This window comes from Staurois parvus, unplaced genomic scaffold, assembly GCF_062004578.1.
Source record: "Staurois parvus isolate SC_StPar_1 unplaced genomic scaffold, SC_StPar_1.0 ptg000498l, whole genome shotgun sequence".
Taxonomy (NCBI): Eukaryota; Metazoa; Chordata; class Amphibia; order Anura; family Ranidae; genus Staurois; species Staurois parvus.
In genome coordinates, this window is record NW_028318294.1 from 4,056,573 (window position 1) to 4,069,674 (window position 13,102).

General features: G+C 36.2%; 1 protein-coding gene across 1 annotated transcript in view; it reads left to right on the top strand.

Annotated features, from left to right (window-relative positions):
* The window catches only part of MAF (MAF bZIP transcription factor), a 140,582-nt gene that overhangs the window by 80,589 nt on the left and 46,891 nt on the right, over nt 1-13,102 (top strand). The window contains exon 2 of the mRNA XM_089689812.1: nt 3,653-3,713. Coding sequence (XP_089545938.1) covers nt 3,653-3,686 — 34 coding nt within the window. The 3' untranslated portion in view covers nt 3,687-3,713. The remainder of the gene's footprint in view (nt 1-3,652; nt 3,714-13,102) is intronic.

Genomic DNA, 13,102 nt, shown 5'->3' on the forward strand with positions numbered 1-13,102 from the left:
AAAAAAAAAAACCCTGACCTTTGACCCTGACCTTTTGACCTTGACCAAACACTAACCCTGGCACTGAACTAGATCAAACCTAGATTTATTTATTTATTTTTTTTTATATTTATTTATCTTATTTTTTTTAAACAAACATTTTTTTTTCTCTATGCAAGGAGTTATAGAGATACAATGTATCACTCTCCTCCATTCATAGAGAAAAAAAAAACAAGGGGCAGGTTATACAGTGACTGATCACTGTGATAGCCAATCAGAGGCTATCACAGCGATCATTTGACCCGGAATTGGGAGTCCCGGGTCCCGATCGCTATAATGGGACCTGTTGCTCTCAGTGACACCCTAGTGACACAAGGGGGCGGGCTATACAGTGACTGATCACTGTGATAGCCAATCAGCGACTATCACAGTGATCATGTGACCTGTAATTGTGAGTCACGGGTCCCGATTGTTAAAATGGACCTGTTGCTCTCAGTGACACCCCGGTGACACAAGGGGGCGCGCTATACAGTGACTGATCACTGTGATAGCCAATCAGAGGCTATCACAGCGATCATGTGACCCGTAATTGTGAGTCTCGGATCCCGATCATTAAAATGGGACCCGGGGCTCTCAGTGACACCTCAGTCTTTGTGCTGGGAGCGCAAATATGCGGCCCCACGGAAAAAAACCCAGTTCTGTGAGGCCTCATTTTCATGTGACGTCAGCACGCAGGGGTTAAGGAAGGTGTTCTGGAGGACAATTTTGCTCCTCTGTAGATACAGTACAGTGAGTGTGCTTTGTGAAGAGTGTTACTGGCATGATAACCAGATAAAAAAATTAGAAAAAGAAAACTAATGCAGGGACCACATCTCAAGACTGGTAAGCTGCAATATATTACATATTTGTTCTTGGGTTTAGGTGCACCATAAGACTAAAACTTTCTTCCATCATCCCACTAGAGTGATGGCCATAAACCTAGTGAAAGACCTCCAGTGAAAGACTGACTTCAACTCATCAGCACAACGATAACTGGAGCAAACTAGGATTTTTTTGGACTCTATTCAGGTGTGAAAATTGAATAGCGTTTTTTTTTTTTTTCCCCCTCATGAAACTGAATGCATTAATAACAGGATGGATTCATCCCTGGCATGAAAGTAGAGGTCATATTGAGGAAAATGACACCGAATGTCTAAAAATGTCATCTACTTTAAGAGATCCTGGGCACGATGCCAAGAGCAGCATTTAAGGCAGCCCTGAACGTATGCTCCAAAAATAACACGCTAGAGGATCTGGAGGGTGGAAATCTTCAAGTGACACCTTAAGCGGTGCAGGGTATCATTTGCGGCCTATCGTTTCTTAATAAACATATTCGTATGGCTTTAGTTTAATCAGCCGGGGGGGGGGGGGGTGTTCTGCGGTCTTAATCAAAATTCAGAAACTGATCGCACCCTTCCAATAAGCAATAAACTAGCCTGTCTATTGCAGCAATAGCAAAGGCAGATTTAAAGCTAGACCATCTAAGGTAAACGATATGAATCCTCTAAATGTAGAATATTCACAATACAGATTTCCCGCGCAACAAGGACCCACTGGGTTCATATTTCTATAAGCCCCTTACATTAAATGGAAGGTTCATTGGACTCCAGCTCATTGGGATCACAGCCTACAGACTATAGTACATTTACTAATAGACTCATCTCCTAATAATAATAATAAAAAAAAGAAACTATTTTGAAGAGGAGAAAACAAAAACAGAAGTGATGACTCACTAAGTAACTAATCCTTTTGATAAATAAAGATGAACAACACTTTAGGTTGAATTACAAACCTATCCCCTTGCCTTGAGAAACACTTATAGCAACTGCAGCACAAATGGTAAACTGATCCTTAAAGTGCAACTCTGTGTTACACATCCATTTTTAAATAGTTTTTTTTTTTATTCATGCAAACAAGCCATAATTGAAATATACAATGTATGATATTATTTTATAATAATGCTATGATTATTATTGTTACATTTGTTCTATTTTTTTTAACTGCTTTTAATGTTTTTTATTGTTTGCAGTGTAACATACATTTTTTTTTTATTATTGCAATCTCTTTGGTTTTATTTTTTTAAAAACAACATAGCTTAAAGAAAAATACAAACTGGTAGCCCCTTACCTATTCTACCCATTGTATTAATGTTTGTTATTGTTTGCAGTATAACATACATTTTCTTTTTTCTTTTATAGTTTATTGCAACCGCTTCGGTTTTATCTTTTTAAAAACCAAAAAGCTTAAAAAAGTCTATATGAAAACACAAAAATTGCAAACTGGTAGCCCCTTACCTATTCTCCCCATTGTATTATATTATTTATTTATTATTATTTATATTTTATTGCAACCCCATTAGTTTTATTTTTTGAAAAACAAAACAGCTACACACACACACACACACACACATATATATATGTGTATATATATTATATATATATAAAATATATTTTATATATATATATATATATATAACTAGCAGCCCCTTACCTATTCTACCTATTGTAATATATTATTTATTTATTATTTAATATTATTTATGTTATATTGCAACCTCTTTGGTTTTATCTTTCTAAACACAAATTATCTTAAAAATACAAAAAACAAACACAATAATTACAAACTGGCAGCCCCTTACCCATTCTACCCATTGTATTATATCATAATATTTATTTAATATATATTATTACTTATACTTTATTGCAGCCTCTTCAGTTTTATCTTTGTAAAAACAAAATAGCCTAAAAATAAAATAGCTTACAAAATGACAAATTGGTAGCCCCTTACCTATTTTACCTATTGTATTATATTATATTATTTATTTATTATTATTTATATTTTATTTCAACCTCTTTGTGTTTTTTTTTAAACAACCAAGCTTAAAAATAAAAAAACAAAAACAAACAAATTACAAACTGGTAGCTCCTTACCTATTTTACCCATTATCTTGCCACTACCTTGTAATCTTGTATGGGCCTGATTTTCAGTTTTTTTATTTTCTAATGCAGGTGTTTTCAATTCATAAATAGAAACGTGTAATAATATTAGTCAGGGAAAGGCCGACAATTATTTTGTGTTTTTATAAATATTTTTACATCTTAAAAGTTGTCAATTCATACACTGGAATAGAATACAATGGAAAATAAAGGATGCCATAATAGTACTGTAAAAAAAATAATTTAGACATGAATAATAAGCAGTGAAAGCCCAAAATGACTAATTAAAGAAAAGAATAAAAACAGTGATCTGATTTTTTTTTTAGTGGTCTGTTTTTTTAAAGTTCCCTTTAAATGACAGATTGTAGGCCAGATTAAATCTCTATATTTTAGTAAATCACTTTCTTGGTTTAAATCTAAAATCAGCTATTAATACAGTCTTCCGGTCTTTAAATTAATACAAAAATCAGCAAGCTATCCATCTTTAAAAGTTGCAGGAAAAAAAATGTTCAGCCAGCCAAGGTCTCTGAAGTGGTTAACGTTTTGATGAATTCCAACTGTACCATGTTGTATAAATGTTTTATAATACAAGACAAAATACAATCACTGTATTTAGGTGCTGTAAGTATGAGATCTCTCTGTATTAAGTTGTGAATATTCATGAACTCTTGTTTCTTTTGATATATCTGCTCGCCCAGGTACACTCGGGAATCTTCCACATCGGTGATGTGAAAATCGTTGATGCCTGAAGTTCAAAAGGTACGTCTTCACTTTACATTCCAAGTCGGTATAAAGAAATAAATAAAGAGGGCACACAGTACATGTAGCTCAACAAATAGCTATTGAATGCGCTAAAATGTTATATCGAGACCAGGATGCTGGAGGTTCATGTACAGGCAAACTCTTGAGAGGAAAGCAAATTCCAACTGAAAAAAAAAAGGAAAGCACAAATCACGAGTGAGCCTTGATTTAACAATATATACTATTTTTGTGTGTTAGTGGGAAGAACGGAGCAAGGATTGGACTAAAGATGATTAACCCTAAGTTATCTCATCATGCTCTGCAATTTATTATACGTGTTGGCAATATTTTCACTATTTATGTGAAAAATAATATATATTCTATTGAAATTCTATTTATTTTTTTATGTATTTATTTAATTTTATTGTTGATAGAATAGGCCTTTATTGTAGATTGCAGGTTGCTGTACCATGACAAGGGATAGAGGGCTGAGCCAAACCAACAAAAAATACGCCTCTCACTTTTTAATTTTTTTTTCTTTTTCCTTTAAATCTATTATTTAAACAACTATGTCCATACATACAAAAGGAGAAACAGAGTGGGATATAAATAATTGGAATATGATCAATAGAATAATGTTCACTTAGTCTGCATGCAAACAACATATTTGAAGTTACAAATGGCTCCATCTAGGTTGGAACCCAAGCCAACCTTGTGTGCAGGTCTGCTTAATGCTTAAAAAGAATAAACTATAAGGCCATGAACTACCTGAGAATTTTATTATTTTTTTACTAATTCAGCATAAGTAATGCTTATACAAAAAAGCTGAAATTTTTTTTTTTTTTTGGTTTATGCTACACAGTGTCAGAGCACAAAAAAATACTGAATATTATCATATTATCATGGTGTTATGGAGATTATTTTTCTTGTTTTTTTTTAAGTTTATTTTATTTACTGTAGGCAATGGGCCACCACTAAAAAGTAAGCCTTAAGCACGTTAAGATAAAGCTTACAACAGTTTTTTTATAAACAAAGACAACATAAATAATCACAGGTAACAAAAAAATGCATATGATAATAGGAATCAAAATAAATAATAATAATCCTATGGATTTTTATTACTTTTTACTTAGCGTAATAAGCAGATATAAACATCTGCTACATAGGTGACTTTTTTGACATTGGTGCAGCCTGGCAATTGTGAAGGTTACTGATCTACTAATGTTGATGTAAAAATTTCACCCAGTGTAAAACAATGGCAAAAAATGTGTTTTCGTCAAACACCCAGATGGTTCAGAGGCATAGTTTTTTTTTTTATTCTCCTGAATCTGATTGGGCATTGGATTTCCAATGAACACAGGATTAATAGATAAGTAAAACTATGTTTTTAAAAAAAATCAGACCCCAACTTTATTGCCTTTTAAATTTAAATTGCTTCTGTTTTTCAGACATTTGTAGGGCACCACTCATGTGAAAATATTGCACTCTGCTATTTGTATGCTGTCAATATATTTAATGACAGTATTCAGTTTATTTCTTTCTATTTTATTTCACTCGAATTTATGAATATGCAGTATTTTACTACACATGCTAATTAAAACACTTACCCTTTATTCATAATATTCATATGCTTTTATTTATTTATTTATTTATTTTTTTGTAGCTGCTCAAACACCCCTTTTATTATGTCCCAACACTTGCTACTTACATTTTGCTGGACAGCTTGGTCTGCATGTATATGTGGAGAAAAATATACATCAAGGCAATTGCGTCTGTTTTTTAGATGTTTTTAGGGCACCACTCATGTGAAAATATTGCACTCTGCTATTTGTATGCCGTCAATATATTTAATGACAGTATTCAGTTTATTTCTTCCTATTTTATTTCACATGAATTTATGTATATGCAATATTTTACTACACATGCTAATTAAAACAGTTACCCTATATTCATATTATGCATATGCTTTTTTTTTCTTTTGTAGCTGCTCAAACACCCCTTTTATTATGTCCCAACACTTGCCGCTGTAATTTTGCTGGACAGCTTGGTCTCCATGTATATGTGGAGAAAAATATACATCAAGGCAATTGCTTCTGTTTTTCAGACATTCTCAGGGCACCACTCATGTGAAAATATTGCACTCTGCTATTTGTATGCCGTCAATATATTTAGTGACAGTATTCAGTTTATTTCTTCCTATTTTATTTCACACAAATTTATGTATATGCAGTATTTCACTAATTTCAGTATTTTGCTAATTAAAACAGTTACCCTTTATTCATATTATTCATATGCTTTTATTTATTTATTTATTTTTTTTTTCTTTTGTAGCTGCTCAAACACCCCTTTTATTATGTCCCAACACTTGCAGCTGTAATTTTGTTGGACAGCTTGGTCTGCATGTATATGTGGAGAAAAATATACATCAAGGAAATTGCTTCTGTTTTTCAGACATTCTCAGGGCACCACTTGTGAAAATATTGCACTCTGCTATTTGTATGCCGTCAATATATTTAGTGACAGTATTCAGTTTCTTTCTTCCTATTTTATTTCACACAAATTTATGTATATGCAGTATTTCACTACACATGCTAATTAAAACAGTTACCCTTTATTCATATGCTTTTATTTATTTATTTATTTTTTTTGTAGCTGCTCAAACACCCCTTTTATTATGTCCCAACACTTGCCGCTGTAATTTTGTTGGACAGCTTGGTCTGCATGTATATGTGGATAAAAATATACATCAAGGCACTTGCTTCTGTTTTTCAGACATTCTTAGGGCACCACTCATGTGAAAATATTGCACTCCGCTGTTTGTATGCCGTCAATATATTTAATGACAGTATTCAGTTTATTTCTTCCTATTTTATTTCACATGAATTTATGTATATGCAATATTTTACTTCACATGCTAATTAAAACAGTTACCCTTTATTCATATTATTCATATGCTTTTATTTATTTTGTTTTTTTTTTCTTTTGTAGCTGCTCAAACACCCTTTTTATTATGTCCCAAAACTTGCCGCTGTAATTTTGCTGGACAGCTTGGTCTGCATGTATATGTGGAGAAAAATATACATCAAGGCAATAATGAATTCATATAAAAACAATATCATACCAGGTACTGGTGCGTTCAGATAGCAGGGGTTGATTTACTAAAGGCAAATAGACTGTTCAAGGAACAAGTGCAGTTGTACTCTGATGCAGCAGAGTGAAATGACACTTATGTGTGAATGGTCAGTATAGGGCGGTAATTAGATAAAATACTTCTGTTGGCTGCTGAGCAAAAACCACAACAGTGCCATAATATTAGAGCACATGACAATCTGAGGATGGGATCCTCCCCAACAGATGTGACAAAGGCCTCTTCTGAGCCAGGCACTTCTAATTACTGCAGTGCTAATTAAATGCATGAAATGTGGTCTTGTGTGGAAGACTAAATTAGGTTGATTTACTAAAAGAGTAAGGCCATTCACTTAGTTTAGTGAATAGGATGGAGCAGTGTTCACTTCAGCTGGACAATTAAGAGAACGTAAAACCCATGCTTTTTCATTTCCCTTGCACATCATTTTGTTTCTTGTGATGGAGTAAGTGAACACAACTGAGTTTGCTGTAACTGAATGTTCTTTTTGCAGTATGAACAGCCTCTACTCTGATAAATGAACCCCATACAGTTCTCTGACAAAATTTGATCTTGAGCTATTGAGTTCTCTTTTTTTGTACAGTTCTGGACAGCCTGCTACACACATGAAAAGGAGCCTAAACTGAAAAAAAAAAAAATAATAATTAGTATTTTTTAGTTGTGATCATAATAATTTAAAAAATAAAATACAATATGCCATTTAAAGCCCAGCTCTGGGAAAAATAAAAATTTTCCCATACAGTGGGGCTGTGCCTGCACTGCAAGGGTTAATTGGTTGATTTTGTCTAGGAGGCAGGAGAAAGGAGATATACTTACCTGATCCGCCAATCCATCCCACACAAGACCAGTCCCTACTGCTCCTGTTTACCCGCGTAGTCTAGCAGTCTTGAGCAGTGGACTGTTCCTGATGTCATCAAGCCTATAGACCTGCTCTGGACCTAAGGATTTCAGGAACAGTCCACCACTGGATTGAGGGGGAGTGCTGTTTGTCACTGGGATGGAGGATTGGGTGAGTATAAACTTTTTCATTGCCCCTGGACAAAATCAGCAGTTAACCCCTTATAGTGTGAGCACAGTCCTACTGCATGGGAAATTTTTTTTTGCCCAAAGTTGGGCATTAATAAATCAGTTTAGCTGTGACTTACCGATGCCTCTGTGTATTTTCTCTATAAACTGATGGTCTGCAGCAGTCATAGGTTGTTCAGAATAGGGATAAGCAAATCTGTTCCCCCAAACCTGAAATTGTATTGAAAAATCTGCATACATCGCTATTTGCTGCAAATGGCTGATTCCTCAGAGCCCTGAGGAAGAGGCAAATCCTCAAAATGCATCAGCCTATTGGATGTCTACACTCCCTATTGTGGGCTGTTACTCAGCGCGGGGTTGACCCAGCTGTTCTTTTATGACGTACCTTGACTTTATTGTCATTTGTGAGTACAACACCTACTTTATTTCTTATTAAACATTTTTTATGGTAATGCACTAGGCCTGTGCGCCTGTTTGTTCTTTCCTTAACTGGTAAAGTGGGCCTTTTGAGCCATTACAAGTTCAGCCCTGCACTGAAGAACCTGCAGCAGCTCACTTAGGAAGAATAAGGAAGAAAGAGAAATTCAATAAGGAAGAAAACAACTTGTCATAAACTAAAAAAGCTTAAAAGAGTGTACCTGTTAAAAAAGGCTATCGGTACTGCTTGCCCGAACACTGCTCCAATCAGTAGATATCTTCTGCTAAAATCCTTGAGGAACCCAACATTTCTGGGAATGTCAGCCTCCTGGGTCCCTAGCATCTCTCAGTGGTTCCTTCTGCTGGTCTCCATGTCACTACCCTATTCTGCAATGATAGAAAGTCAGAGAGAGGAACCAATAAGAGCTGCAGGAGCAGGCAGAAGATCAACACTTCCAGAAGTAACAGTTTCCTTAAGGATTTCAGAAGAAGATTTTTCTTGAATGGCCCAGTGTCAGGGCAGGACAGGAAGACGCATATTTTGAATCGTCTTTCACAGGTACACTTTTTTAGGGATATTTTACTTGATGACACAGTAGTAAAGTTTGCATCCCCAATGAGTCATGTTTACACTGCGGTGAGAGTTCTATGGAATGGAGCAGGTCTCCTGGAATGAACCAGTAAGGGTCCAGTGGACCTCTTTACTAGTTTACCATATGCCAAGATTCCTTCATCCTTGTTTTAGAAACTTGGGTGATCTCTCATCCACTGCCAGTTCCTGCTGAGTTCCTCTTGCTAAAATATACAGTTGCATACAGTAGCTAAATGTTATAGAGCCCAATACATTAAAAGAGGTCCCACATTTGAAATATATTTTAAAAATATTCTTCCCAAATATATTGACATATTTTTGAAATACTACAATTTTGGCCATATTCAATATATATATATATATATATATATATATATATATATACACACTGTATGTTGAAATGCGTGTGTTTATTACAAAATTTATGAAACATATTAGTAAAAGTAAATTTTCAAATATACTGTATGTCTTTAAAAATACAAATCTACTTTTTTGGAATGTATTTATAAATATATGTGAACATATATGTTAAAATGACATTTTTATATGTTAAAAAAGATCTGAAGAATATATTTAAAAAAATATATTTTTAAAAATATTTTTCACACATTTTGTAATATATAAAAAAATGTATTTCAACATGCAGTATATATATATATTGTATATATTGAAATATATTGAATATGACCAAAATTGTAGTATTTCAAATATATATCAATATATTTGGCAAGAATATTTTTAAAATATATTTCAAATATATTTTTCTTCCATATGGGGTGTCCCAATACTCATCAGGGATCTTGCAATTGAAAACATTTTTTTGTGGAACTGAGGGTTCTCCAGGAACACAAGATTAGCTGCAACATGTGCTGCCATATTTCTTTGATCACAGGTTTCTTTTAAAGATGGAGGAGGTTTGGAAGCCATTATAGTCACTTTAGTGGTAGGGCTACATTTCTTATCCTGCCAGTCTTAGTGCGAGAGTTGGAGAGGGTTAATGAATGTTTCCTGGAAGAACTGGCTTTCCAGTCACTGTTTTCTGTGTAGAATTACCATTGGGAGATAAATCAGATTTCATCCATGGGGGATGACTGACAGGTAAGGGTGAAGAGATAGGTCTCTGGTCAGAGATTGGGAAATTGATAAACATCTGCAGAACTTTGACATTTGATGTGTTCTGATGTCATAACGTCTTGTCTATAAACAGCCTAGTCACTTTGGAAAGTGCTGAGAAGGTAAAATGAAATTAAGGACCTTCATCTACAGTATATGTACAGAACATTATACATGTATATATAATATACATATATATTACATACATATACATGTACAGTACATTATAAATGGAGGTGGAGTGTAAGATGTAATTATACAATGTTGAATTCCATGGGAAATATCTGTATATACAGCAAACAGTAGTATATCTACCTTGTGATGAGTTAGTGTATTTCTCTCCAAACCCATTTTTTCTAGTTTTAGATAGAGTAGTTAGAACATCTGTCAAGTTTTTATTGCCTCCTGCACCCCCTGAACCCAAACATGTCGTTTTTGAGTAGGCCACTAAGAGCATAAACATGGTAACTGGCTATCTTAGAGAAATAAGTTTTATTAATGACTACTGTAGTTGAAAGAGATCATGCTAAAAAAACTAAATTTTTTAAAGCAAAAAAAAAAACTTGTGGTACCCCCTGACACAAGTCCTCAGCCTTGTGTAAGTTTTAAAGTAGAACTATGCCAAAACTTGTTTTTTTTTTTCATTTTGGATAATGTAAGAGAGGTTATTAGACCCTGTAAGTTTTTTTTTGCCATCTGTGTCCCATTGGGAAGATTTACCTTCATTTCCTGTCTCATAGGCAAAACAGGAGCTGAGAGGACAGCAATCCCTTGGGGTCCCCAGGTCACCAGAACTAGTGCCCCATTGGAAGATTTCCCCTTTTTTACTTTTCTGAGGGCAACCCAATTTTTTTTCTATTTATTTATTTTACTTTCAAGTTCAATGATAATGGTAAATAGGGCAAAAAGAGAGGGTGATTCTCCTAATGGGGGGTACAGAGAGAAAAAAAAATCCATCTCCACTCTGTCCAAAAAGGTTTCACTTTTAGCCCTGGTTCACACTAGAGCTGACTTTGAAATTGTGCAAATTCAGATGAAGTCGCACGATTTCAAAGTTGCATGTCAATGTGAATTCAGGTACGACTTGGCAGAAATCTGTGTAACTTCATGCACAGATGTCTATGCAAGTTGGACCTGAAATCGCAAAAAAATGGCGCAGGAACCGTTTTTCAAACCAGTTCGGCACCTCAAAGTCAATGTCACACAGGTTTGAAAGGTTCCATTGCCAATAGGGTGTGACTTGTCATGCGATTTGAAACTGTCACAAGCCACACCGGTGTGAACCAAGGCTTAGTTATACTTTAACTTAAAATGGTAATAAAGGCAGTAGTACACACTGACTATTCTTAAAGTGGAGTTCCACCTGAAAAAAAGAAAATAAAGTCAGCAGCTTTTTGTAGCTGCTGACTTTTAAAATACAGACACTTACCTGACCCTTGGTCCAGCGGTGTCCTCACCACAGCTGATTTCACCAGCCATCTTCTCTCCCTGGTGCCAGCATATTCAGTGTGGGCACCCGGCTGTGACAGCTTGCGGCTTCACAGCTGGGTGCCCACTGCACATGTGCAAGAAGCTCTGCGCTTTGTGAATGGCCCCGTAGTCTTCTGGGACCTGTCACGAAGACTACGGAGAGGGAGGGGGGAGGACAACTTCCGCTTCTGATCGCCTAGGCATTAGAAGTGGAAGTGGGAGCAGGTACCTGTCAAATTCGGGTACCCTCTTCCCAAAGGTGCAAATCCTAATGGGGAGCGGGGGACAAAGGTTTAAAGCGGATCTTCCCCTTTTGGGTGGAGCTCCACTTTAAATAGTTCCCCTCCTACCTATCCTACATACCCTGTGTACCTACCAGGGGCAGACTGACCATTCGAGCACTTGGGCACTGCCTGAGGGCCCGGGTCAGTAGGGGGCCCCATGAAATGCCCCTTGTACCTTTTTTATAGGCTTTTTTGAGTGTGGGCAAGGACACAGGGGCCCCATGATCCCCTATTGCCCAGGGGCCCCATGAGTTGTCAGTCCGCCCCTGGTACCTACCTTTTTTTAATCCAGTCCAATCATGTTATTCAGCAGTTCCTGCTCCCCTGTGTAAGGGAGCACTTGACAACAGCTGTGAATTCCTGGACATCCCCCATAGGCTCCCATGGCCCAACTGTTGTTGGTGCTCCCTCCTCTCTCCAGCTTACTTACATTGGGAAGCTGGAGCTGCAGGATCACAAGATCAGACTGGACCAGAATAAAAACAAGTAAGTACACAAATCTTATACACAGGGGATAGAGGATAGCTAGCTGGAGAGAGAAGGGGTCATTTATAGGAATACTTAGAGTTAACGTTTTCTTCCACTTTAAAGTTCTCTAGTCCATCAAGTTCAACCAGTAACAGAAAACCTCCATTAACAGAACCCTATACCCACAGGGGACCCAAAGGAAGACATAAAAACCCTTATAAAGCATGGTCCAATTTGCTTTCTACAGGGGAAAAACATCCTTTCTGATACCCCAAGGCAATAAGATATTCCCTGGATCAATTTTGCATGGGCAAAGAGCAGGTTTAAATGATATTTCGTATAAATGATTAAAGTGTCATTCCAGTCAAATTCTATCTAAGGCAAATCTACTTCCAACCCCATTCTAACACTATTCTATCTGCCCTGTAAAAGGAAAGATGCCCTTACTTACCTATTCTGAAGACACTACGGGTCAATCGCATGCTCGGGTCTCAACAACGGCTTCAGTGTACAGGAGGAACAGCCAACAATGGCTGCCCCATAGTAAGTCTACAGTATGAGTGACATCACCGCCTAATCTCTACATCTATTGTCATTGCCTCTCTTCTATACCAGTGTTTCTCAACCTTTTTGCAGTCAAGGCACCCTTTAAAATTCTGCACAATCTCAAGGCACCCCATTCTAAAATGTAAAAAACTATTCTACACCCATCCAGTACACCCAATGTTAGAGGTGATTTATTCTTCCAAAGCAAATACACCTTTGCATACTGGTACCAACTAGTATGCCAATGTGTCTCTCGGTTTCTCTCCCTAAGTCTGCTAGTGTGACCCCAGTGCTGACAGAGAGGGGCAAACAAGGATAATGTCCATGCATTCCATGTCCTCCTTAT